This window comes from Eubalaena glacialis, chromosome 5, assembly GCF_028564815.1.
Source record: "Eubalaena glacialis isolate mEubGla1 chromosome 5, mEubGla1.1.hap2.+ XY, whole genome shotgun sequence".
NCBI classification, from domain to species: domain Eukaryota; kingdom Metazoa; phylum Chordata; class Mammalia; order Artiodactyla; family Balaenidae; genus Eubalaena; species Eubalaena glacialis.
In genome coordinates this window covers 76,283,271-76,309,967 of record NC_083720.1, presented here as the reverse complement: position 1 = coordinate 76,309,967, position 26,697 = coordinate 76,283,271, and the positions used below count along the sequence as shown (strand labels likewise).

Here is a 26,697-nt window from a genome sequence, read left to right as displayed (position 1 = left end):
TCAGTCTGTATGTGTCCCTAGGTCTGAAGTGGGTCTCTTGTAGACAGCATATATACGGGTCTTGTTTTTGTATCCCTTCAGCCAGTCTATGTCTTTTGGTTGGAGCATTTAATCCATTTACATTTAAGGTAGTTATCAATATGTATATTCCTATTACCATTTTCTTAATTGTTTTGGGTTTGTTATTGTAGGTCTTTTCCTTGTCTTGTGTTTCCTGCCTAGAGAAGTTCCTTTAACATTTGTTTTAAAGCTGGTTTGGTGGTGCTGAATTCTCTTAGCTTTTGCTACTCTGTAAAGGTTTTAGTTTCTCCATCGAATCTGAATGAGAGCCTTGCTGAGTAGAGTAATCTTTGTTGTAGGTTTTCCCTTTCATCACTTTAAATATGTCCTGCCATATGGAGTCATTCTTAATTCTCTGGGCACTCCCTGTGGTTCATGACTTATTTTTAATCTTTTGTATCACTTACAAATTTGGTTATTTATCTGCTCACAATTCTGTCTACTCAATTTTGGGCTCTTGAAGTGCAAGAAGTGTGTCTTACTCATCCTTGGGCTCTCTTAGCTTTTGCTTGTCTGTAAAGGTTTTAATTTCTCTGTCAAATCTGAATGAGATCCTTGCTGGGTAGAGTAATCTTGGTTGTAGGTTTTTCTCCATCAGCACTTTATATATGTCCTGCCACTCCCTTCTGGCTTGCAGAGTTTCTGCTGAAAGATCAGCTGTTAACCTTATGGGGATTCCCTTGTGTGTTATTTGTTGTTTTTCCCTTGTATGTTATTTGTTGTTTTTCCCTTGTTGCTTGTAATGTTTTCGTGGAGCTGGGAGGTGTCTTGTGGACCAATGTCCTGAACTTGGCTCTCCCACCTCAGAGGCACAGGTCTGATGCCTGGCTGGAGCACCAAGAGCCTTTCATCCACACGGCTCAGAATAAAAGGGAGAAAAAAAAGAAGGAAAGGAAGAAGAAGATAAAATAAAATAAAATAAAGTTATTAAAATAAAAAATAATTATTAAAAAAAAATTTTTTAAGTAATTATAAAAAAGAAAGAAAGAAGAGAGCAACCAAACCAAAAAACAAATCCACCAATGATAACAAGTGCTAAAAACTAGACTAAAACAAACAAACAAACGAACAAACAAAACGGACAGACAGAACCTTAGGACAAATGGTAAAAGCAAAGCTATACAAAGTCACACACAGAAGCATACACATACACTCACAAAAAGAGAAAAAGGGAAAAAAATATATATATCGTTGCTCCCAAAGTCCACCTCCTCAGTTTGGGATGATTTGTTGTCTATTCAGGTATTCCACAGATGCAGGGTACATCCAGTTGATTGTGGAGATTTAATCCGCTGCTCCTGAGGCTGCTGGGAGAAATTTCCCTTTCTCTTCTTTGTTCACACAGTTCCGGGGTTTCAGCTTTGGATTTGGACCCGCCTCTGCGTGTAGGTCACCTGAGGGCGTCTGTTCTTCGCTCACACAGGACGGGGTTAAAGGAGCAGCTGCTTCAGGGGCTCTGGCTCATTCAGGCCGGGGGGAGGGAGGGGTACGGATGCGGGGCGAGTCTGCGCGGCAGAGGCCATCGTGACGTTGCACAGCCCGAGGCGCGCCGTGCGTTCTCCGTTCTCCCGGGGAAGTTGTCCCTGGATCACGGGACGCTGGCAGTGGCGGCTGCACAGGCTCCCAGGAGGGGCGGTGTGGATAGTGACCTGTGCTTGCACACAGGCTTCTTGGTGGCAGCAGCAGCAGCCTTAGCGTCTCATGCCCGTCTCTGGGGTCCGCGCTGATAGCCGCGGCTCGCACCCGTCTCTGGAGCTCGTTTAGGCGGCGCTCTGAATCCCCTGTCCTCGTGCACCAGGAAACAAAGAGGGAAGAAAAAGTCTCTTGCCTCTTCGGCAGCTGCAGACTTTTTCCTGGACTCCCTCCCGGCTAGCTGTGGCGCACTAACCCCTTCAGGCTGTGTTCACGCCGCCAACCCCAGTCCTCTCCCTGCGATCCGACCGAAGCCCGAGCCTCAGCTCCCAGCCCCCGCCCGCCCCGGCGGGTGAGCAGACAAGCCTCTCGGGCTGGTGAGTGCTGGTCGGCACCGATCCTCTGTGCGGGAGTCTCTCCGCTTTGCCCTCCGCACCCCTGTGGCTGCGCTCTCCTCCGTGGCTCCGAAGCTTCCCCCCTCTGCCACCCGCAGTCTCTGCCCGCGAAGGGGCTTCCTAGAGTGTGGAAACCTTTCCTCCTTCACGGCTCCCTCCCTCTGGTGCAGGTCCCGTCCCTATTCTTTTGTCTCTGTTTTTTCTTTTTTTTTTTTGCCCTACCCAGGTACGTGGGGAGTTTCTTGCCTTTTGGGAGGTCTGAGGTCTTCTGCCAGCGTTCAGTAGGTGTTCTGTAAGAGTTGTTCCACATGTAGATGGATTTCTGATGTATTTGTGGGGAGGAAGGTGATCTCCATGTCTTACTCCTCCGCCATCTTGAAGCTCCTCCCTCTATTTTATTTTATTTATTTTTGGCTGCGTTGGGCTTTTGTTGCTGTGCGCGGGCTTTCTCCAGTTGCAGTGAGCGGGGGCTACTCTTCGTTGTGGTGCGCGGGCCTCTCATTGTGGTGGCTTCTCTTGTTGTGGAGCACAGGCTCTAGGCACGCAGGCTTCAGTTGTGGCATACAGGCTCAGTAGCTGTGCTCATGGGCTCTAGAGCGCAGGCTCAGTAGTTGTGGTGCATGGGCTTAGTTGCTCTGCGGCATGTGGGATCTTCCCGGACCAGGGCTCGAATCCGTGTCCCCTGCATTGGCAGGCGGATTCTTAACCACTGCGCCACCAGGGAAGTCCATGAAGTCATTTTAATAGCAAAGGATTGGAAACTATAAATCTATCTATAGGAATGAGATTGCATAAATTATGGTATATTTACACAATGGGATACTATGCAGCTGATAAAAAATGAGGAAGGTTTACCTATATATACTTGTGACAGAGATCTCTAAAAGATAGCACTTAAAGAGAAAAAACACTGTGGACTCTGGTGATAATGATGTGTCAATGTAGGTTCCTCAGTCTTAACAAGGGTACCACTCTGTGGGGGATGGTGATAATGGGAGAGGCGGTGCATGTATGGGGGCGTATGAGGGAAATCTCTGTACCTTTGCTCGATTTTGCTATGAACTTAAAACTGCTCTTAAAAAAATTAAGTCTATTAAAAAGAAAGAACAAAGCACATTACAAAGCATTACATAAAGTACAATCCCATTTAGGTAAAATATAAAGCAAAGTAGAGATGTGTATATATGTATATAAGCAGATGAACAAAAAGGGGGCTGAAAGGATAAAAGAACACACAAAAAAGATGCAGTTCTTCCTCTGGGAAATGGGACAGGGACAGGGAAGAAGATATGGTGAAAAAAGACTTTAACCTTTTATTTTACGCACTTGAACAATGTTTGAACCGGGTCCAGAGTAAATGCAGTCTTGTATTCCTTGTGCAGGGGAAAATGCACAAAATGCTACTATAACAAACAATAGACAGGATTAAAGATGAGCTAGGTGCCAGTCATCTTTAAGTCAAATGCTGGTTCTGAGAACTAACGACCTCAAATAATGTTTGAAACTAGAATTTTCTATTGGTTTCATTAAAACCATAATACAGAGTCCTACTAGAATGTCACTAAAGTAAATTAAACAGGATTGGTTTAATTTATGGTTAAACTAAAGACAAAAATGCTAAAACCTTAGCATAATTTAAAATTATATATATATATATCTCATTTATTGAAATATAAAGATCTTCATTTACACGTTTTAAAACAAAAACATGAATGGGGCAATTTGTAATACAATTGTATCGGTAGACTCTTCCTATCGAGTTAGTTCTCCAACATTCACCACACCACTGTTTTGGGAACATTTACGTATTTTTCTCTTTATTATTTCTAAAATATAAATTTTGGACATTCAAAAGTGCAACAGTTAATGTGCCTGTGGGGAATATCACAGTTAAAAAAATATAAACAAAGGCAGTGATACAGCTTGTCATAAATGTTTTGGCAGTATTCTCCAAGTCTATATAGAAATACATATATACATATTGATGTATAACATCATTTTATCTCACGTCCCTCTTCACAAAAATAGGACCATTTTGTACAGATTGGCAGACCACATTTTAAGGACATCATCAATCATTTAAAAAGTCACAAATTGTGTTTCTCAGGCCAACTTTGATTGTCTTCATAAAAATAGAAAGCAGGAAGGATTGACAAATTTTCATCTGGGGTCTTTGCAGGAGGCCAGAAAGGAAACAAATCTGTCATACACTGAAAACACTATTTAAGAGAGAAAAAAAAAAAATGCAGCCACATACAAACTCAGGTGACAGCATTCATCAGGACTAGATCCTGCTGGTCTGAGAATTTTAATCCAGCCTCATGATGTCATGCAAGACTCAAAGGACATCAAAATGCAAAGCACCAACAAAAGGAGGCTGTACGAGGGACAGGGAGCGATAAACAGAGTGCTTGAGCTGTGATTCTAGAAACACAAATGTATTTCAAGTCTAATTGGCTCTACAGAACCTAGTCAGGTTTTCTTTTTTAATTGGCCAATCTGGCTCAGTCTTCACACTTACCATGAAAAAGGTGGGGCTTGCATTGAGATTACACCAGTAGGTAGTCAAGTACCTTGTTATTGCTTCTACATCTTCCAAAGCATCACCTGCCACGAGTACGCACAGTGATTGCAGTAATCACAGCCCATGTTTCATTCATATGGTGTCAGCAATTAAGTGGTATTGCACAGAATGCCAATGAACCCACAGCAACCGGTTTCACAATCTGGATGGATGTGACAATCTGTCCTCCCATCTAACCCCAAAATATCAGTAAAACTTAAAAATTTTTTTCACCAAAATAGTGACCTGGTCATACAGAGACTTGGTACACTGAATTGCATCATTTTTGTACATGCCTTTTGGCGGGAAACTGGTGGGGAGGGAGTTCAGTTCCCCATGCAGTGAGAAGATCTACCAAACCAAGATTTGGCTTGCTCAGTCTCAGCTAAGACTGTAAAATTAAATTAAGGGTAGCAATTGCCAGATATAAGGCATTAAATGTCACTGACCCAAAGCCAAAGATTTAAATAGCAGGCTTCCTACGTGGTTGATTTCTATTTCAAATTATTTTTTTCCCATGGCAACTTCCTGTCATCTACACCGGTGTTCCCCAAATCTGGCTGATCAGAACAGCCAGGATGTTTGTAAAAATACAGGTCTCTGCTCCCCCAGACCTAATTAATTCCGAATCTCTCAGATGGGGACATAGAATCTCATGATTCTGGTTGCCAGTTACATATAGGGACCAAGGATCCAGGCTAAGGCACACACAGCCTTCACTAAACAATGCCTTTATTGTCTCAGAGTTCCAAACTATTTCTCCTGGGGGTAAGAAATGAAGGAATGGGGCTCCTGTTCAGGGCATCCTTCTGACTTTTTCAGGGTTCGCAGAATTAAAAATATATATGTGTTGAGATCCACCAGGATTATCACCAGGCATGAAAAAAATCTCTGCAAATCCAGTCTTTTTGCCGATGATTACTTTTTCCACTGGGTAATAATATGAGAAGTCATGTTAGGCAGAGACTCATGCCTTAATATTGAGAACATTTAGGATTTAGGGGTTTTGTTTATTTATTCCAAATCGCATTACTTCAAAGGGCAGTTAATTGCTTTTAGTACGATGGATTAGGGAACTATTCAGTACATAGTTAAAAACTCTGACTTGCTGGAAGACACTACTCTTACTTTGTTCTCTATGTTCAACTAAATTTAATCCACTAAAGCTATAACCATATTTTATAGAGAAACATGTTATTTAATATAAATGTCAAAAACTGTCAAACTTGTCACCTACTTAGTAAGGATTTTTTTTAAATTGTGCTTTTTCTGTAGGGAAAACGTGTTACATATTACACATTTAGCGTTACTGATAACAGTAGCATTATTATAAACGTAGATTACAATATGAAAATGAGTTGTCAGGCTTATAAATGACCCAAATCTAATAAACAAAGTTGGTTAATTATTATCTTTTATCACCTCAACACTAAAAAAAAAAAAAGTAAAATGCTATAGTACCAGTACCTTTTAAGGTTCAAAAGTGGTTTTGCATGTACTTCATAAGAAAGTTCAACAGCAGCTGATACCAGGTTTCAAGCGTGAAGCACATGGGTGGACTGAGTGGTCTCTCCAGAAGTCCAGGGAAGATAGTTAATACAAATCAAAACACATCCTTGGTTAGAGTTATTTACATAATTACAATGCTGGAGTTTTGTTGCAGTAAAAGTTGTGTACGTTGGAATCTCACCAATGCCCCTGAATCGCAAAGTTTGTCTTCTGTGGCCCGTTATTTCCTTGCCCATCTACCTCCAAACTTCACATGCCAATGAGATGCTACTGAAGCATTGCCAGAGGCCACAACAAAAAAGTTCATTTCAGAATATCCCATTCATTCGTATTTAGAAGGCTCCCTGAGGCCCTTGGCTGGGAACTTCTCTTTACACATCATCCAAGTTCTCCCCTCAAACTTTGCATTGCAGTAAAGTGGTTTTCTTAAAAGGATCCAAGTTGGTTCCAGGAGTGGAAGGTCCCCCCCGAATCTGCCAGTTACAGGAAGCTGTCTTCCACCAGGTCCGAAGAGTCTATGCCAATGTCGTCCATCATGTCGATGTCCTCGATGGTCTCATCCTCTCTCTTGATGAAGGTAGAACTGCTGGAACCTGTCTCAATGGCACTCTCTTCAGAGGTCTGCGAGCTGGAGAAGGGAAAGAAGAGGAAAGATCACAGTCAGACCAACTAGACCATGGGGGCATTTCCAAGGTGACCCCCCAAAGGCAAAGGAGCTCTTCCTGCAACATCCTTTGGCATTCAAACCCAGGCTACCCAGCCGGGCAAGATTTTGCCACCAAGCCAGACGCAGCCCCCATCACACTGCAGTCGGCCACATGGAAAACCCAGATCCACAGGTCATCTCCACACTTCAGCTTCCCTTCTCTTCTGCCAGATCTTCCACCAAAGTTGCTAACAAGCTGTGACAATTTCTATTTTCCCTACTCAACCCCAGTGGAAGAGAAAAGAAGCAATGCCCGATCAAAAGGCCTGGGGAAGAAAAAGCAGAGGGATGAAACTGGGGCAAAGTGCAGCCGGGTCAGTCACTTGCTAGCCCTGAAAGCTCCTGAACGTCCAAACTGTGATCTCAGGATTTCACCCCACGCCCCAGGAATGCCCTCCTTCCCCTCCTCTTACATCCAATCCCCCCTTGAGTCCTAAAGGCCCAGGTGAAGGCTCTTTACTTACTAGAGTAGCATCTGAGAAGGGAGTTCTAGAGTCAGAAAGCCTTAGATCTGGAATGGTCCACCACTTACCAGCTGTGGGACTTCACACAAGTCCCTTAACCTCCTGAACTTGTTCCCTTGCCTATAAAATGAGATGACAACAGTGCCTGACAATATTCCTGTTTGTTAGGGAGATTAAATACAGCAGTAAGGCAATAGCCATACAGCACTGAGCAGGGTGCCTAGCACATAATAAGTGCTCGATAAATGTTAGTTATGATTATTGTTGCTGTTATCCAAGCTCTGAATTTGAATAGGGCCCGGATATTAGATGATATCAAGGAATAGTTGTCAGTTTTCTCATGTGTGGTCATGCTATTATGGTTATGTAGGAGAGTCCCCTTATTCTTAGGACATGTGTGCTGGAATTTCAAATGATTTTGTTTCAAGTGACTTAGCAAGAAAAAAAAGTATGAGTGTATGTTTGTGATACAACACCTACCATATATATGTATATTATATATATAATATATAGGTAAAGCAAATGTGATACAGTGTTAACAACAGCTAAATCAAAGTGGTAGATATATTCTTACAATTTTTCTGGACACTTAAAATTTTTCACAAAAATTTTTTAAAAATATTCTCTAGAGTCTCCAGACTGTCACTATTGCCTGTCTTCCCTTCTCTGAACTCTTACTGTCTTACTGTTATCCTGCCCTGTGTTGCTAAATTTTTATGTACCTCTTTTAGCTCCAAGCAGATTATCACCTGCTGATAGGCAGGACCATGGCTGCACCTCCTCGTGGCGAGGCTGCAGTACCGTGCTACACACATGGCATAGAAACCATACCATCAGCTGGGTGGCCACATGACGGGGTCTCACACATGCATACCAAAAAAGAGGCTCTCACCCCTTTCCTGCCTCTCTCCCCTCCTTTCCATATCAGTTTCCAAGCAGAGAACCAAGCCTGCCCAATAGAAGCCCACGGGAAGCAGTCTGCTACCCTCCACCGTGGGGCCCCTGTGGCCCAGAGAGCTCTTAGAACCTATGGGGCTACTGGACTGAGTTCCCCTTCATAACCCTCCAGATTGGGCCCTTCCTTAAGACTGAGCTTTTGCTCAGTTCCTAGTCTGTACCCCACTTCCCCTCCCCACTTATACCCTGGTCCTACAGCCTCACTGTGAACCTTAGTCCACTTGGCTGGTCTTAATAACCATGTAGTCCTGGCAGGCTCTCTCCCCAGGAGGCCAAACCCAGTTCCTGGGACCTTGGCCAATGGCTGGACTGTGGGCACAGAAGAAGCTAGCTTCCACCAAGACTCAGCACCACGTCATCCTTGCTGCTCATCAGGCTTCACGGACGGTGGTTCCTAATGCTGATGACTGGCCTTATTTCTGGTTCCCAAGCCACAGTGCTCATCTTGTAGCCCAGGACCTGACTCCTGATAGGCTCTGACCTAGCACCCCCAAGTCCTCTACAGCAAGGCCCTTTCTTCCTCAGGCCCACTCGCCTCCCAAGGCCAAGCATCCTGAGCCTGAGGAGGGTGTTCCACAAGACCACCATGCTCACTCCTGCCTACCTACACCCAGAGCATCCCAGATCTGGGATCCCCCATCTTTTATGGGCTGAATTGTATCCCACCAAATTCACATGTTGAAGCCCCAACCCCCAATGTGACAAATGTGGAGACAGGGCCTTTAAGGAGGTAATTAAGGTTAAATGAAGTCATAAGGATGGGGCCCTAGCCCAGTAGGATTGGTGTCCTTATAAGAAGAGACACCAGAGATGCACACACAGAAAAAGCCCATGTGAGGACACAGCAAGAAGGTGGCCATGTGCAAGCCAAGGAGAGAGGCCTCGGGAGAAACCAAACCTGCCAACACCTTGATCTTGAACTTCCAGCTTCCAGAACTGTGAGAAATTCCTGTTGTTCAAGCCCCTTAGTCTGTGGTACTGTGTTATGGCAGCACAAGCTACAACACTCACCATCTCAGCCCACCTGTCAGGGCCACAGTCTCACTGACCTAGTGTAGTCATTTGGGACATACTTTGTGTGATTCAGATAAGACCAAATGTATCACCCTTACAGAAGTTCCAGTTTTCTAATACAACAACTACCTACCAACTAGAATTGCTCTCTCTGTGGAATACGTGTCAAATTCTGAAGTCCAGCCTTGTGTACCCCTAAAACAGTTCTTGGCACCTTTCTTATGTTATTTATCCCAAAGTGATTTTCTAACTTTATTTAGAAGCAGAACCCTTTTTTACCGTTGAAATATTCAGTGCCCTCAAACACAAAGTAACCAAATGGATGACAGATCTGGGGTATAGCGCTCCAAGACCCACTGTTCAACCTTCTTCCCACCCCCAAGAAGTTCTACAAAAACTACCCAAAACTTGGAGAAACATTGTTTGCTAAAGGAACATAAACACATTTAAAAATCGTACTGAGCAGAGGATAAATAGAAAGGTAAGTCAGACAGCCCACTTTTCCCCATCTCCAAATCTCACCACAAAAACAAACAAACAAAAACTATACTTCTTTTAAAATTACCTGGTGCATACACATAAACAAGGGCTGTCTATATCTTATAACTAAATTGGTTGAGAGAGGTCACAGTTATAAGCCTCCAAAATAATAATCTCATGTGCTTCTGCCTAAATATTTATATGTATTCAACTGAATGAGAAAGAGACAGCAATATCCTGAATGAAGAGAGAGAGAGAGAGAAACTCATAAGCAACTTGGACCTTGAACCAGGGGCCACTATCACCACCTACCTTCTCCTGCCTCTGTCCAAGGGTTATGCAAAGAGAGCAAGGAAGTGGGGCATGGCCCCTCCACCTGGACCATACAAACCAATGGTTCTAGTGCTGGCTGTGCATTAGCATCACGTTGGTAATAAATTAATGGGTCTAGGTATGACCACCAGTGGCTGCTATTGTCACAAAAAGAGACAATGGTACAGCATGTACCTCCTGTACACAGCATCATCTTTGAAGCACACTTACCAAAAATCTACTGAGTCAGATCAAGCCTCTAGACTAACTACCAATTTCCAACAAATATAGGAGACAGAAGCATATGATAAAACTCACAACAGTAATGCAAGCAGCAAAATTCTGAATGTGGGAACTCTACAGGCAAATGCTCTGGTTTTTACACAAACAATATGCAAGGGGGCTAAAAGAGGCAGAACGAATTTATAGAGCTCTATCAACCAAAGTCAATGTGTGACTCTTATTTGGGTCTTGAACAGAACAAACTAAATGTAAAATAATATTTATGAGAGAATCAAGGAAATTTGAACACTGACTGGATATCTGATGCTTTTAACTATTGTCAATTTGGGGGGTGAAATAATGGTACCGTAGTTATTTTTAATAACTATAGTTATTTTTTAAAATAGAGCCCTTATCTTTTTGAGATGTATGCTGAAATATTATGGATGAAATGATATGATGTCTAGGATCTGCTTCAAAATAATCCAGAGGGAAGTGGTAGAGGAGGAGTAGATATGGCTATGCAAGCAGACAGGTCATGGGTTCATCAACACTGAAGTTGAGTGGTGGGTACCTGACAGTTCACTATACTGTTTGAATTATGCACGTTAGAAATCTTCCATAATACGAAGTTAGAAAGAAAGAATAAATCAGCCAGAGAGTGCTTGAGTCTCACTCCCAGAGATTATCATTTGTTGGTCTGGGTGAGGCTTGTATAGCAGTAGTTATCAAATCTCCCCAGGTGGTTCCAACTTGCAGCTAGGGTTAAGAACCGCTGATGGGGACTTCCCTGGTGGCGCAGTGGTTAAGAATCCTCCTGCCAATGCTGGGAACATGGGTTTGAGCCCTGGGCGGGGAAGATCCCACATGCCGTGGAGCAACTAAGCCCGTGCGCCACAACTACTGAAGCCCGCATGCCTAGAGCCCATGCTCCGCAACAAGAGAAGCCACTGCAATGAGAAGCCCATGCACCACAATGAAGAGTAGCCCCTGCTCTCCACAATTAGAGAAATCCCAGGCGCAGCAACAAAGACCCAATGTAGCATGAATGAATGAATGAATGAATAAATGAAACCGCTGATGTAGAGTCAAATAGCCCAGTACAGCCAGCCTCTCAACTTTCTCCTCGGTTTGAATTAAGAAACTAAATAAGAAAACAGCAAGAAGGATTTCTCTGGCGGTCCAGTGGTTAAGACTCCAAGCTTCCACTGCAGGGGATGTGGGTTAGATCCCTGGTTGGGGAACTAAGATCCCACAAGATCCCACCCACATGCTGCGGGGCCAAAAAAGAAAAGAAAAAAGAAAAAAACCAGCAAGAGAGGCTTATATTATTTCAGTAACCATAGTTGCTGTATCAGTTTGATCAAGTTACCTGAGGACTTAGGTCAAAGGTTCTCCATCAGGGAAACATGTCCCTTCCTGCCCTAGACCTCCACCAGCTCCAGGGAGCAAATATAGGCAGTACACTCTTTGACATTGGTCTCAGCAATATTTTTTTGGATCTGTCTCCTCATCCAAGAGCAACAACAACAAAAATAAACAAATGGGACCTGATCAAACCTTTTGCACAGCAAAGGAAACCAATAACAAAATGAAAAGGGAACCTACTGAATGAGAGAAGATATTTGCAAACAATATGTCTGATAAGGGATTAATAACCAAAATACATAAAGAACTCATACAACTCAATATCAAAAAACCCCAAACAATCCAATTAAAAATTGGGCAGAGGACCTGAATAGGCATTTTTCCAAAGAAGGCATACAGATGGTCAACAGGCACATGAAAAGACGCTCAACATCACTAATCATCAGGGAAATGCAAATCAAAACCACAATGAGATATCATCTCATGCCTGTCAGCAGAATGGCTATCATCAAAAAGACAAGAAATAACAAGTGGTGGTGAGGATGTGGAAAAAAGAAAACCCTAGTACATTGTTAGTGGGAATGTAAACTGGTGCAACCACTATGGAAAACAATATGGAGGTTCCTCAAAAAATTAAAAATAGAACTACCATACAATGCAGCAATTCCACTTCTCGGTATTTATCCAAAGAAGATGAAAACACTAATTCGAAAAGATACATGCACCCCAGTGTTCTTAACAGCATTATTTACAATAGCCATGATATGGAAGCAACCTAAGTGCCCATCAACCGACGAATGGATAAGGAAGATATGGTATATATACACAATGAAATACTCAGCCATAAAAAAGAATGAAATCTTGCCATTTGCGACAACGTGAATGGACCTGGAGGGTGTTATACTTAGTGAAATGAGTCAGAGACAAATACTGTATGTTTTCACGTATATGTGGAATCTAAAAGAACAAAACAAATTAACAAACAAAACACAAACAGACTCACAGATACAGAGAACAAACTAGTGGTTACCAGAGGGGAGAGGGGCAAAGTAGGTGAATGGGATTAAAAGGTACAAACTACCAGTTATAAAACAAATAAATCACAGGGATGTAATATACAGCACATATAGGGAAATAATCTATAATTTATCATAACTTTATATGGTGTATAATCTATAAAAATATCAAATCACTATGTTGTACACTTGACACTAATATAATATTGTAAGCCAACTATATTTGAGTAAACTAAAAAAAAAAAAAAATTTAAAGAATCATCTGGGAAGCATTTTCAAAACTAAACAGACCCCTGGGGGTTCTGCCACTGGCTCCCCCAGGACAGATTCAGCACTAGGAGAGCCTCACAATGGGGCAATGGCTCCTCCCCTTCAGGTGCGCTGGGGGAGGGGAGGGGAGACAGCTCGGCAGGAAGCTGAGGTCTCGTGTCTACCTGTGTCTGTTCCTTTTGCCCAGGTCTTCCTCCTCAGGAACAGGGTCGATGTCAGGCAGAGGGATGATGTAGCCACTGTCCGCGCTCAGCCTCTGCTCGTCGAGGCCACCCTCCCAGTCCTTCAGCTTGTCCTCCTCGTTTTTGTAGGTGACGCCAATGTAGGCGTTGTCGGAGTCGACGCGCATACGTGCCACGGCGGGATGGTCACTCTTCAGGAAGTCCAGGTGGATCTTTTCATAACTCTGCAAATGTTCATTTCACATAGTTACTCAAGGGTTACTGATAGAACTGCAAAAAAGGACACAGATGCTCAGAACTTACAATTTTTTAACTGTTGACAACTGAAGGAGAGTCAGGTGTTAACTGTTCCCCAGAGATGTGTAACATGAAGAAAGGGACACCAGTGGCAGAGATCTCCTGCTGGTAGGTCTTGAGATACCAAGAACCCCTTCTCAGTCAGCAGCTACAACTGTGCCCCCATACGCACACACTCCCTTCTCTGGGAGTAGCATGGACCCTTCTGGTCCCCATCACACAGTCTCTCCAGGGCTTGGATGGGTCCCAATAAGAGGTGAATAGGGCTTCCACTGGGAGCACCATACCAGAAGTCTTCCTGATCCCCAAACACTGGAGAAATTTAATTCAAAACTTAGGGACCATTGATCTAAAAAAGACCCCATTTTCAACAATAGTTCCAGTCTGTTCCCATCAACACAATTTCACCAACCAGAGTGTCTCTGACTGTCCTATCGTTAATTTCCTTCCTTCCTTCTGCCTCACTTATGGCAGTTGTAATGGGCAGTGAGATAATCGATAAACAAAAGTATTTAACTTCCAGTTCAGCTAACAACTGCTCTTCCTTGAGAAGAAGAAAGAGAAGCAATAAGTATGGAAAACCTACATGGTGACTGAATCTAAGAAACTGAGTTTATTATACCAGTGTGTCTGGGTTTCCTTCTCAGCATCTCAGCAAAAATTTGTTTCATTCATTACCGTATCCTGCTTGGTTCCATGAAATTACATTTGTTCCTTTGAACAATGCTTCCTATTCCACAAAAAACCAGCTGGAGCCACAGATAACAGCTGAGGTTGTTCCTTCCAGTCAGCTGGTAAAAGCCAATTTCGCATGGATTTAAGTGCATTCAAATTAGCGATTTAATGGCTGTGGATGCTCTGAGACTTCTAACTGCACAGTAGCTTCAGATACTCAAACATCTGGAGAATGAAGTGCTTACAGGTGTGGCACACTTAGGATGAAAGGGAGCCATGCAGGAAGAGGAGGGTTTCTACTCATCATTGCTACCAAGGGCCCGGGGAGTACTCCCTGAAGCCCCGGCCACTGGATCACACAATCTTTTTCCTCCTTTGAAAATGCTCCTTTAAAATAGTGTTGAACAGTACTGCTCTCCTGTTGTCTCCTCCCTTTGCCCATTCCTTTCCACTCACCCATCTTAAGAGGCTCAGACAAACCTTTTTATATTGTCCAGGCAGCAGATTCTCCACAATCTCACTCAGGTGGTAAAAGGAGGGTCTCTTCTCTGGCTCACTGTTCCAGCACTTCACCATGATCTCGTAGCTGGAGAAGCACAGGACTCACAGTGGGCACAGGGAGGAACGTCAGGGCACCCCCTACCCCCACAAACCCACTACTGGGCATGAACACAGGCCCACGGGATAGCAAGGGGGCTCACACTTCACTGGTGGCGTGGTCAGGCTTGGCCATCCGGTACCCACTCTTGATCTTATTGTAGAAAGTAGAATCCACCATCATGCCAGGGTAGGGTGTGCCACCTGAGGACCCAAGAAGAAAATGACCAGGACTGACGAGTGTGTGGTACACTGTTGAAACACTTGGCACCTTTAGAAAATGTTTGGGGATCCCCGCCTTGAAGTATCGGTTCTTCCAAAGAAATTAAATGTTATCATCTGCTTGATTTCACAGCCTTGCCCAAACCTTAAATTTAACCAGGACTTCTAGGTTGATCAAGTCCAGACACCCTAGGCAAAAATTCTCCACGTCTAGAAGAAGCGCAAAAGTGTTTTTCAATGTTTCTGACTACTGGATCTATGAATACAAAGCAAAATAGAAAAGCCAGAGAAATTCTGAATCATTGAGGCCAAAAAAGTCATTTTCATCAGAAATGTTCAAATAATTAAGGCAGAAGTCTTGAAATGTCTAGATAATTCTCTGTTTGTAACAGAATACGAGACTCAGTTAAGCCACCCACTTGGATGATCCACAGTGACATCTATGGAGGGATGAACTAGGATCGAAAAAGGAGAACAGGCAGGGAAAGCCCTTTACTGTCACATCAGGACAATAGTGGATTCATGAAACATTTCACATTTTTGTGGCCAAGGCCAGGTCAAGTTTAGTTTCCTTCCAAAACTACTCCAGGACTCCTCTGTTCTCTGGGCTTCCATTACAATTTTAAATCAGGACCACACAACTTATCATTAAATGTGTAAGTTTCATCTCCCCAGGTGAACTGTCTGGAAGTCAGGGTCGTGAATCACCCCCTTGCAGGGCCCTCACCTGGTAGCTCGGGGCACCTGTGTTCTTCAGTGACCGGTGCCTGACTTACTGAATGACTAGAAGGTTTCTCTCCTCCAGAATGATGACCAGAAAGGGAGTCACCATTCCCCTTCCCTCACTGCACTCCTTTCACTGAGTGTCCATCACCATGAGGTGAGGGAGGGCGAACCCCCACTGGTGAACCCACTTAACCCAAAGCCCAAGGGGAAGAAGCAGCGGTTGAGTGGATGTCATCAGGAGCATTTCCAGTAGGAGACAGTCCCTCTGATGTAGCTCAAAGGAGAAGGGGGGCAAAGGTCAGGGGTGAGGGCACAGTTCCCCAGGACCCCTTCTCGGTCTGCTCAGACACACACTAGGCATCGTAAGTGCACAACATGTGAATCGGCTGCAGTGCACTTGACCCACACTAGGTATCTTAACATTGTTTACATCCTGGAGCTTGGAAAACACAGCATCTCCCTTTCAGTGTTGTTCCAGAACAACCCAAACAAGCAGAGATGTCAGGCCCATACCGAGGGAAAAGATCTCCCAGAGCAGAATGCCGTAAGACCAGACGTCGCTCAGTGTGGTGTAGAGGTTGTCGAAGATGCTCTCAGGAGCCATCCACTTCACCGGGAGAAAGGTCTGCAGGGAAGTGGGGAGGACGTTAAACCCAGCATATGCAGCTATGATCTACAGCAGCAGGAATAGAAAGGGGTTCTCTCTGGGCTAATAGCTTGCACTGGCAACCGTGCCCCACAGGAGTGTCTCTTTAGTTCACTTCTGTACTCTCGGCACTCAGAAGAGTGCCTGGCACCTAGTGGGTGCTCAATACGTATTTAATGAATGATGGATGATCACTGCTGCCTCTTACACCCTTCCAAGGAATAACATGCCAAGATATTTAATCCTGAATTTTTACCCCAAAAGCGTGAGCCCTGAATGGACCTGTCCCCTATTTTCAGGTCTTCCTAGGAACAAAAGTAAGAACAGACCTAGTGACCTGAGAGCCAATTACATTTTGAACTATAAGAAATAGTGGGGAGAAGGTTCAAGTGTAGGACAGAATGACTATCTTTAAGGAAACTGTGCCTCTAAGATGTATTAACTCAAATGGTTTTAACATTTTAGGGGTCATAGACACCATTTGAAAATTTGATAAAAGAGGTGCTCTCCTTGGAAATAAATGCACAACTTACATATTAATAACTAACACTTACGGGCTGCTTTGTATGTGCCAGGCACTGTCCTAAACATTTTACATGAATCCAGTGATCTAATACTCTGCGGCAACTCAGGAGATAGGTACTAATGTCACTTCCCTGATACAGATAGGGAAACCGAGGTACAGAATGGCCAAGTCCCCACACCAGTAGGTGCTGGAGATGGTGCTCACACCCAGGCAGTCTGTCTGTAGAGCCTGTGCTTTTCATACTGACCCCTGGAGCCCATTCATGAATGTCATGGACTCTGTGTTAAAAACCTGGGCACTGAATGGCTGGAAGCAACACCCGTTTTCAGAGATGCAAGTGAGGGAGGGCGAGCACGCCAAACAAGGTGAGAGCGCGTACGCTGCCTTTTGACACGTAGTTCGAATCATGCATGATGTCTCTGGCCAGGCCAAAGTCACAGATCTTCACGATTTTCCCTTGCGCCAGGAGGACGTTGCGAGCGGCCAGGTCCCGGTGGACACACTGCGCAGAAAGGGAAGAAATGACGGGGAGTGTCAATCCACCTGCGCTAGACAGCATCACCCCTGCAAGACTGGTCACTTCATGGGGGCGCTTGGAGCTGCCTGGCACACAGCCTCAGGGAGGCTGTCCTGGCATAAAGAGCTCCCCTCTCGCAGGCTCTCATCCCAGTCCCTCCCGGGAGGGACAAAGCTCTGCAGAAAAGTAGACACCTGATCCTGTTGGATGCCCCGCTCTGCTTTGGGGATGAGGAAGAGAGAAGCAGCCATTGCTACAGGCTTCTCCACGATCTCCCTTCCACGCTCACCTTGCTCAGATCTGTGGCCTGGGTCTAAAGAAGTCTCTGTCCCCTGAATACACTTACATTTTTTGAAGCCAAAAACTCCATTCCTCGGGCAACTTGATAGGTAAAGCTCAACAAATCCAACAAAGTAAGGCCTTCTGAGTTATCATCCGAAAGGAGGTTTTTGACTTCTGAGTCTGCAGGAAAGGAATTAAGTGTGTTGGTGCTGGCGGACAGCATGAAACATTACCCACCTTGACACTCCTGATGGGCTGGGCCACTCGGCAGACTGCGGAGGATGGTCCAAAGAACACACTTAAGATCATTTTGTTATAGTTTCTGAACCTCACAGGTGGGTGTGTAAAATATGCAAACGTGCTCTCTTTAAAAAGAAATACATCTGTAGAAACATATACCTGGTTTAAATATATATATAAGTATATATGATTCCATAAGGACCAGTATCATGCGCTCTCACACATATTTTGTTGTTTGCCTCCCAAATTTCTTTTTTCAATCTTAGTTAGCAAATCACCTCAGCCACTTTAAACACACACCCACACACACACAAATCTTCCGTGATGAATGTACATGAGGGCTCTTTGAAAAAGCAGCTTCTAGGAATTGCTTTTTTTTTCTTTTTAAAGCCACCTTCACAGTACTTGGCTTACTTTGTGAATAAAATTAGCCACCAGTCCAACTAGAGGTAGCGATCTTAAAGGTCAGTGCCAAAGACTTTGCGCGTAGTTCCCTTTCTTTGTAATTTGTCCACTTTCCCCAGTTGGTCCCCTCTGGAAGGGTCCCAGGGTTTTCGAGGAAGGAGGCAATCTAGGCCAGCAGTTCTCAGCACTTTTTGAAAAAGTTCAGGCATGTGAAGAGTAGCTGCAGCCCTTCACATTTTTCCAGCCAGAAAGCAATGGTCTGCCTGCCAACTGGGCCTGGGCTGAGCATGAATCAGGTTCCCCTGACATCTAGAGCCACGTCCAGCCTGGGAAGCAACGTAAACTATTTTTAACAATACAGGAGGGAAGAGGAAGGACTGGTTCCGACAAGTCTTATTGGCTAATCTTTTAAAAGGGCTTGGAAGTTTACCCGGTTGGCAATGAGATGTGAATGGACCTTGGAGCTGCAGGAGTGGAAAATATTATTCTGTACTGCGCTTTGCAAAACAAGCACATTCTTTTTTTTAATGACTGTACCTTTCACTTAAGAACCCTGAAAGCATCCAGAGTACATTAATGATTTTCAAAACAATTTCCATGACAGCTCAACACCTTTTTGCAGGGACCAACGGGAGGTCTCAGACCCAATAATACAAGATTATGGAACAAGGCATCGTCAGATCTATCTAGCAGCCTCCTCCCCACTCCAAGCCTGTGATGAGAGTAGAAGCCTGGAAGGACCACCCCCTAGCAGATGTGGGGTGGTCCATCTGCTATGGCCATCAGCTAGGCTCCCCGGAGTTTACAAATCAATTCAACCCTGCCACATGCGCATCTGCTTTGAAAACAAACGGATCTTCCTTCAAACAACATTCAGTAGAAGCACCCAACACCCTTGTCAGAAAATATAACCTCAAATTGTCCACTTTCCAGTTTCTATCACAAACTGGATATTAGCAAAGCTAAAAACAAGGGCTATTGAACTCACAGATATTAGAGATTTATATAACTAAATTAAAAAAAAAATAATATTAGGAACCAATATAAGATTGCCAGCTTTTAACTTTTCCAAGTAAGGGTACTGAGAAAAAACATCAACTGCCGGCCCGTGAGCCACAATTACTGAGCCTGCGCGTCTGGAGCCTGTGCTCCGCAACAAGAGAGGCCGCGATAGTGAGAGGCCCGCACACCGCGATGAAAAGTGGCCCCCGCTTGCCGCAACTAGAGAAAGTCCTCGCACAGAAACGAAGACCCAACACAGCCATAAATAAATAAATAAATTTAATTTAATTAAAAAAAAAAAAATCAACTGCCACCTTACTTTCATTTAAAGAAGAAAAAAACAAAAAAAAGTCATGTTAACACCAAAAAATGAATACCATTATGTCAGAATAAACAATTCTTTAAAATGACTACATTTTAAAATGTACATTACAGGGATATAATGTACAACATGATCAATATAATTAACACTGCTGTATATTATATATAAAAGTTAAGGGAGTAAAGACTAAGAATTCTCATCACAAGGAAAACAATTTTTTTCTTTTTCTTTTACTTTGCATCTGTGTGAGATAATGGATGTCCACTGAACTTATTGTGATAATCATTTCTTGATGTTTGTAAGTCAAATCATTATGCTGTGCAACTTAAACTTACACAGCCCTGTATATCAATTATATCTCAATAAAACTGGACAAAAAGATAAAATTAAACTAAATTAATAAAATAAAATAATTACATTTAAAGTCTGAAAAATTTATTACATTAGGTCTATCTTTATTCTTTTTCTTTTTTCAATTCACAGGTCACAGACCTTCAAAAACACGTCATAGACTCAGTTGTGCAGATCTGCAGTTAGGGACCATGTGGCCCGGCGGTCCTACTTACCAGGCCTGCTCACCATCTTCTGAGTATTTTAGGTATCATATTAAACCACTGGAAGATCACAACACCCAAAGCATAAGCAAAGACACCTTTACCTAACATGGATTTCTTCTTATATGAGGCTGGGCGATCATACAGTGCTCTCTGGATGTCTGAGTACTTAGAAACCTCTTTCCTTTCCAGCATGGGGACATACTGTGTAGTGTCAGCTTGCTTCATGTCCATGTAGTCACCGTTATTTTCAAAAGATAAAATAACGTAACTGTAAAAACAGAAAAAGAAACCTTAACTAGGGTGTCCTCTGGAGTGATCGTCCGACATTCAGTAGATGACAACTAGGTACCCACCACATGCGAGGCAGTGGTGGGCATGGGGGCGGCACGGGGAACAAAAGCACACCACCCATACCCTTTCACCAGGGTGGCCTAGTCAGGGAGATGAGCATCAGTCAATGATCACACAAACACATGGACCATCTCAACTCAGCTGGGTCTGTCTTTATTCTGTTCTCCAGTTCACGGGCCACAAACCTGCACCATGTGACCAAGTGGTTTGGGCAGACAAATCCTGCTACTCAATAAATTTAGCACCAATTTGGTGTCCGTTGAGTAAATTAATATGAAGTGAACTCACGTCCTTTCTGATCTTACAGAACTTCGTATCTACAGAGATCTTTTTAGCCACTTTAGACTTCTACAGCGGGGATCATCACTTCACTGGCTTGACTAATAGGCACAGGTTCAGCAAGGACCGGTATCTCAAACTTAGAAATCCTCAGATAGTTTCTCACAAGATATGAGCACTGGGGCATCCCTGGCCAGAGATGCATTTAGAGGTCTTAAGTAGAACACACATAAACAGCAAACTGGTTCCCAGAACTATTCCAACTCTCACTCTCATTCAAACCTAACAGCAAACCTATCCCCAACATGATATCCTGGTTCAAAACACCTGCAGACATCAGGTATCTCTCAGCACCATGTTACAGGATGATGGAGCAGGGTAGTTGACTCTAAGTCTTGCTACCTCCTGGCACTGAATCTGCGGACACGGCCTCTATCAGGACATGGGTTCTCTCTACTGGTGAAGCTCATAAGACAACGATTCACAACAGCGTCTCTCTTTGCACCTACCTTCGTGTGCTTTCGTCAGCAGGGTTCAATCCAAAAATGTCCAGCTCCTTCTTTGGCTTCTCTGGGTGGCGGCTCAAGAAGCTGTCCCTATTCTTATGCAAATAGTTGACCAAATCCCCATAGAAGCAGTACTCGGTGATGATGTAAATGGGGCCTGTGGGGTCCAAAACCAGTTGGAGATGAGCATGAAAATGAAGAACAGAAGAGCCATGAATTACCGTGTCTACACTGGTAAGAGATGCTGCTCAAGAACAGTGAGCTTTCCTCAATAGAATCCAGTCAACAACTCCATTCAAGGGACTTATATTTGCTGGCATGTTTGGGAATTAAAACGCCTAGACAGTCTTCACAACCATAGTGTTCTATGAAAATCCTCTCAGGTGAGCAAGCCTACCTGACTTGGTGCAGGCTCCCAGCAAGTTCACAATGTTTAAATGCGGCCCCAGGTGGGTCATTATCTTCAGTTCAGACATGAGAGCTTGTTTTTCACTGGATCTGGCTGTGGCTATTGAAGAAATAAATCACGTATCGGTTCAACTAAACTATTTACTACCCAGAAAAAGCCAAAAACATGGCTAATCCTATGACTGGACATCATTTTATTTAACAACAGTCTAAAAGAGAAACAGTGACTCAGTCTAGATGCTAATAACTAATTCCTAGTCTTCAGGGTAAAAAGAAGCCACTAAAAATAGCTCTTGATTTTCCAACATACAGGCAACAAGAACAATCTAAATAAACCTAACGGACAGAAGAGTCTAAATACGAATAAAACCTAGAGTCAAAAGAACCAAGATCTAGTCCTAAATTTGGCATTTAACTGGCTGTGTGATTTTGAGCAATTTACTTAATATCTCCATGTTCAAAGAATCCCCAGAAAGGGGCACTTACGTTTTAGCATCTTCACTGCTACTTTCATGACAGGTTGGGACCGACTTAATCCATAGGCAGTTCCTTCAACCACTTTCCCAAATGCGCCAGAGCCCAGGATACGACCTGCGGGCAACCAGCACCATCAACACATGCAGAATCAGGCATCTCATCAGCTTCATTTACCACGGCCAGCGCTCATGGGTACACAGCTGGGTGGTGTTTCTCCCATATGGAGGAAGCATAATGATTCCTCCAAGTCATCATGTCAAAACCAGAATTGAGCCCACAGGGCAGGAAATTAGTATCACTGCTTTTGTCAAATAACATTTGCAAAGAAAAGGAAAACACAGGCGGGAAGAAGGAGGGTGTAGCCCTCCCTGGTGTGAGTACTCTGTCTACCAGCTGGAGAACCGGGCCAAATCGTGGGCTCTGCGGCACTTGCTTTCTGTGGCTCTGGCCCAAACCTCCTGGTTCTCTACCCTTCTGTTTTCCGCACACAAACAGGGCCATCTTTTGCATCAATAAGCCTTTATCCACTGGAAATACTTCAGTATTCAAGACATCACGGATTCTAAGCAGTGATGAAGACAACTTCGGGCTGGCTCCCTTGCTGCCTGTTTGTTAGGAAGACTAGGAAGAGCAAAGGCTAAACATGCCCTAGGAGCACAACACTTTGCCACACGTTGGGAGATACAAAATGAAATGGAAGCTCTGGTCCCCACTTTTAAAGAGCTCACAGTCTAAAACAGATGTTTCTGCCAAGCCAGGGAAAGACTCGGCTCATAAAAGGGCACTAACAGCCAACACTGCCTGTGACTGCGTGTCTGCATGACTGGAAACTGTTCCTGGAAAGGTACTGCTTCCCTAGCAACTTGACAATACACAGAAGCAGAGAGACACAGGGATGCCTCTTGGTACGTTAGGGATGTTGCCCTTTTTCTCCATATTTTATTACTTTTTAACTTCCCTAAGCTCCTCATCCATTTTTGTAAAACAAGGGAGAAAATATAATAAAGAAAGCTTAGTTTCCAGGTATAGGTATGTGAATAGGGTGTCTTGTTTGATTTCAGTTTAAATAACTCTCTAAGAAGACCTAACTTGGCTGTATTTTGGAATGAGACAAATGGATAATTTTAAAATGCCTTTGGCATCCTCTGAAGTACATACTGTTAGAATAGTCATGATGACACAACCTCTAGCTCTAACTTTCATTTGTCTTTGTCCTGTTTTCATTCATTCAGAATGTGATATTAAAAAAACAAAAAAAAAATCTCTTGGACTAAAGCTTCATGTTCTTGGTCTCAGCCCAAGATTGAAATATTTGAAAAGTTTGTGAGAAGCTGGCTTGATGATTTTTTTCATGTTTGTTTTAAAAGCAACCTATATTTTTATATTCTATATTTTAAAGAAGTATCTAATAATCCTCAGAATGTACTGAGTCAAAATATATTTTCCGATTGTCCTCATTCATTTCTCATCTGTTCCTTTTTAGTCGTAGAAATTCGTCTCATTTTCAATTGGTGTCATTTCCAAAGCAAAGCCACTTTGATGGGTATCTTTGGCAGGCCTCCTCATATTCTCTTCTCCCTTTGTAAAATTTTCTTTAACTGTAATTTGCTAGGGAAGGAGGTAAAAACAAATCATTGCCGTGATTCAATTAACTCATTTTCAAGAGAGAAAAATATTTCTGAAAGCCAATTTCTAATGCTTAGCTTTTACTAAGCACAAGCTCAGATCCTTTATTCCTCCACAGGCCTGTAAAGAGTAAAGTTGCGTACAAATAAAGGGAGTCTTGGGAGATCACCCCAGTAGGAGCTTACCAAGCACTAGTCCATCTCTTGGAAACTCCCATCTCGAGTCATAAGGCAGTTGCATCGGGTCCACATAAATATATTCATGTCCATCGGGGCTGATTGATTCAATGACCCTCCAACGAATTTCATACCTTGGTTTCTATAAATGACCAGGACAGGTAACTGGTGAATTACCAACGTCCGAATGTACCCAAGCTTAACCGCAGCAGCAAAATGACTGGACACAGTAGGATTCAAGTTCACTCATCATGTTGTTACTGAGCTCCTTCTTTGTGCCAAGCCCTGAACTAGGTTGCTCTTCTTCTTGTTCTTATTGGTTTCAAATATTTTTAGTTCTTTAAAAAAAATATCTACCTGTTTCCAAATGACAACCAGGACAATGAGTGAGATGATCACAATCACCAGCAACACCAGGACTGCGGCCGCCACCGTGAGCTCAGAACGGAGAGCTAGAGGACGAGAGAGAGAGACAGAGAGAGAGAGGCACGGTGGAGAATTTGCACAAACACGCAGGACAGCAGGAAGGCAGGGTGGCTGTTTCTGGGCCAGAAATCTTTCACTACTGGTGGAGAAGCATGAGAGCTGCCAGGCTTATCTGGGGGATGGGCCAGACCATCTCTCAGTTATCTACATGCATGAAACTACTCCAGCCCTTCCCTTAGAAGGGAAAGGGACAAAATTCAGCTGGGAACAAAATACTTTCTCCAAAGGTGCTCCAACATTAACCTTCTGGACAAAATATGAATTGGCATATAAATATTAATAAGTGAGATTGAGAGCTACCATTAGTAGCGTAAGTTTAGAACATAAGTTCAGAAAATTAAGTTCAGTTATTTTGAAAGGTTGCAGTTTACTTATATTGCTTTTGGCTTCATTGGTTTTTTTTTTTAAAGAATTCAACCTGTCTCAACTGTTATGAAGAGCAACAAGGCGGAAGATCCTTCTTCCCCATCCTCCATCCCCACACGCTCAGACCAAAGAGACTGGGTAGCTATACGGTTAGACAAGCAAAATGCCGAGGGGCCTCTGCACAATGCGGTTTGGGATTTGAATCTGAAAGAAAGGGCTCCCACACAGATGCCCAGAGAAGGCCCGTTAAGAGCATCCGGAGCTGAATTTCCACCGAGGGACCTTCATTCCTACAGGACCCCATCTGGGATTCAAAGTTCCGCTTGAGAGAGGAAGGGCTCGGCTGCTGACTCAGTGTTGTCCTGACCCACGAGCTACTCACTGGGAGCCACCAACTTCAGCTCTCGGCTCTCCACCCCGAGGAGATTCTTAGCCAGGCATCGGACTGCAATGGTCTCCTCCACTTTGGCGAATGTCACTTGGCCCTCCACCATGCTCCTGTCTCGGGGGTGGACCTCCGTGATGATGTTTGAGACATTGTTGGCCAAAATCATCCATGAAGTTTCGTTATTACATCTGGAGACGGAGAAAAAGGGTATAGGTACAGAGCCAATTACGGGGAGTCGTGGGGGTGGGTGGTGCAGTGAGAATCATCTAAGACGGCAAGCAGCCCTGACTTTGTCTGCATTTGGGGGGCTACAGGTCGATTTTCTTATTTTATGTGCAGATTAACATTCAACACCTTATTCTCCAAGAGAGAATAAGCTACATGTGGGTATTTAAAAGTTAACTGGTTATGAAGACAAGGCAAGATAAACAAGTTCAATCCAATAGAGCCACCCATCCCAAGCCTTGAACCCATGAGCAACCTGGACTTCAAGAATGTTTAACTATCCCAACGTCCCACCCCTCCGAAAAGGCCTGCTGCCCTCCCTTCTCTCCACCCACACCGTGAGGACCCCCTCAGGTGTCACTAGGGTTAGACCTCGATTCCAGCTCCAGTCTGGATCCAAGTCTGCTGCCTTGTGGCCTGGGGGGGTGGGGGGGGGAGGGGGGCGGGGGCGTGGGTCTAGGAGTCTCCGTCTCCAGGAGAAGCAATGAGGCTTCTGAGCACAGCGGTCACTACAGGTAGGAGTGCAAATGTGTTGCTCACGTGCTCGCCGGAGAAGGGTGAGGGATGGGGGCTGAAGGAGGGACGGGTACCTTAACTCCCGCCACACAGCAGGTAGTGAGAAGTCACCTGGGCAGTACCATCATTTATTTTCACATGCCAGTCTAGCCACCAAATAACATTCACCACAGATGAAATGTGAGGTGAAACTGTGGGCCAGGGTAGTAAAAATCCTCTTACAGCAGTTCTTTAGATTCATGCTCTTTTCAGATTAGAGACCCTTTGAGAATCTGCTGAAAGCTATCGACCTTCTTATAGCTACTCAGGAACACAGAAGTGCACCTGGGTGCATGCACGCCTGCATGCACACACACACACGAGGTCCATGTTCGGAACCCTATCTTGTAGTTTATGAGACTTAGGCCAAATAAGAATCACAAACACACAAAAAAAGGGCCAGCAAAAGAAGTAAAATGCACTTGAAGTCCTTTGTCCTGAGGAAGAAACATTTTGACCACAAATGGAAAAGGAATGTGTGATTTCCATACTTCTTAATATCTTTGCAAATCATCCACTCAATATCAGGAAGAGGGGTTCCTTCAGCTGTGCATCTCACTGTCTGGCCCCCGTTAGAGCCATGGTGGTCGTCGACCAAGTCCAGAATGGATGATGGAACTGCAAGAGGTGAAAAGAAATCAGAATTGAATGGTTCGTGTCCCAGAAGTTCTGGGAATTACGAAGTGGAAT

General features: G+C 43.9%; 1 protein-coding gene across 6 annotated transcripts in view; it reads right to left on the bottom strand.

Annotated features, from left to right (window-relative positions):
- Positions 1 to 3,647: 3,647 nt before the first annotated feature.
- The window catches only part of PDGFRA (platelet derived growth factor receptor alpha), a 46,630-nt gene continuing 23,580 nt past the window's right edge, over positions 3,648 to 26,697 (bottom strand). For all 6 annotated transcript variants that reach the window (XM_061192261.1, XM_061192265.1, XM_061192262.1 and 3 more), the window contains 15 exons: positions 26,499 to 26,625; positions 25,222 to 25,415; positions 24,345 to 24,439; positions 23,997 to 24,129; positions 22,195 to 22,299; positions 21,698 to 21,808; positions 21,304 to 21,457; positions 20,266 to 20,432; positions 17,703 to 17,818; positions 17,219 to 17,341; positions 16,181 to 16,292; positions 14,824 to 14,923; positions 14,603 to 14,708; positions 13,133 to 13,374; positions 3,648 to 6,787 (listed from right to left, as the gene is read on the bottom strand). In XM_061192261.1, coding sequence (XP_061048244.1) covers positions 6,640 to 6,787; positions 13,133 to 13,374; positions 14,603 to 14,708; positions 14,824 to 14,923; positions 16,181 to 16,292; positions 17,219 to 17,341; positions 17,703 to 17,818; positions 20,266 to 20,432; positions 21,304 to 21,457; positions 21,698 to 21,808; positions 22,195 to 22,299; positions 23,997 to 24,129; positions 24,345 to 24,439; positions 25,222 to 25,415; positions 26,499 to 26,625 — 2,033 coding nt within the window. In that variant the 3' untranslated portion in view covers positions 3,648 to 6,639. The remainder of the gene's footprint in view (positions 6,788 to 13,132; positions 13,375 to 14,602; positions 14,709 to 14,823; positions 14,924 to 16,180; positions 16,293 to 17,218; positions 17,342 to 17,702; positions 17,819 to 20,265; positions 20,433 to 21,303; positions 21,458 to 21,697; positions 21,809 to 22,194; positions 22,300 to 23,996; positions 24,130 to 24,344; positions 24,440 to 25,221; positions 25,416 to 26,498; positions 26,626 to 26,697) is intronic.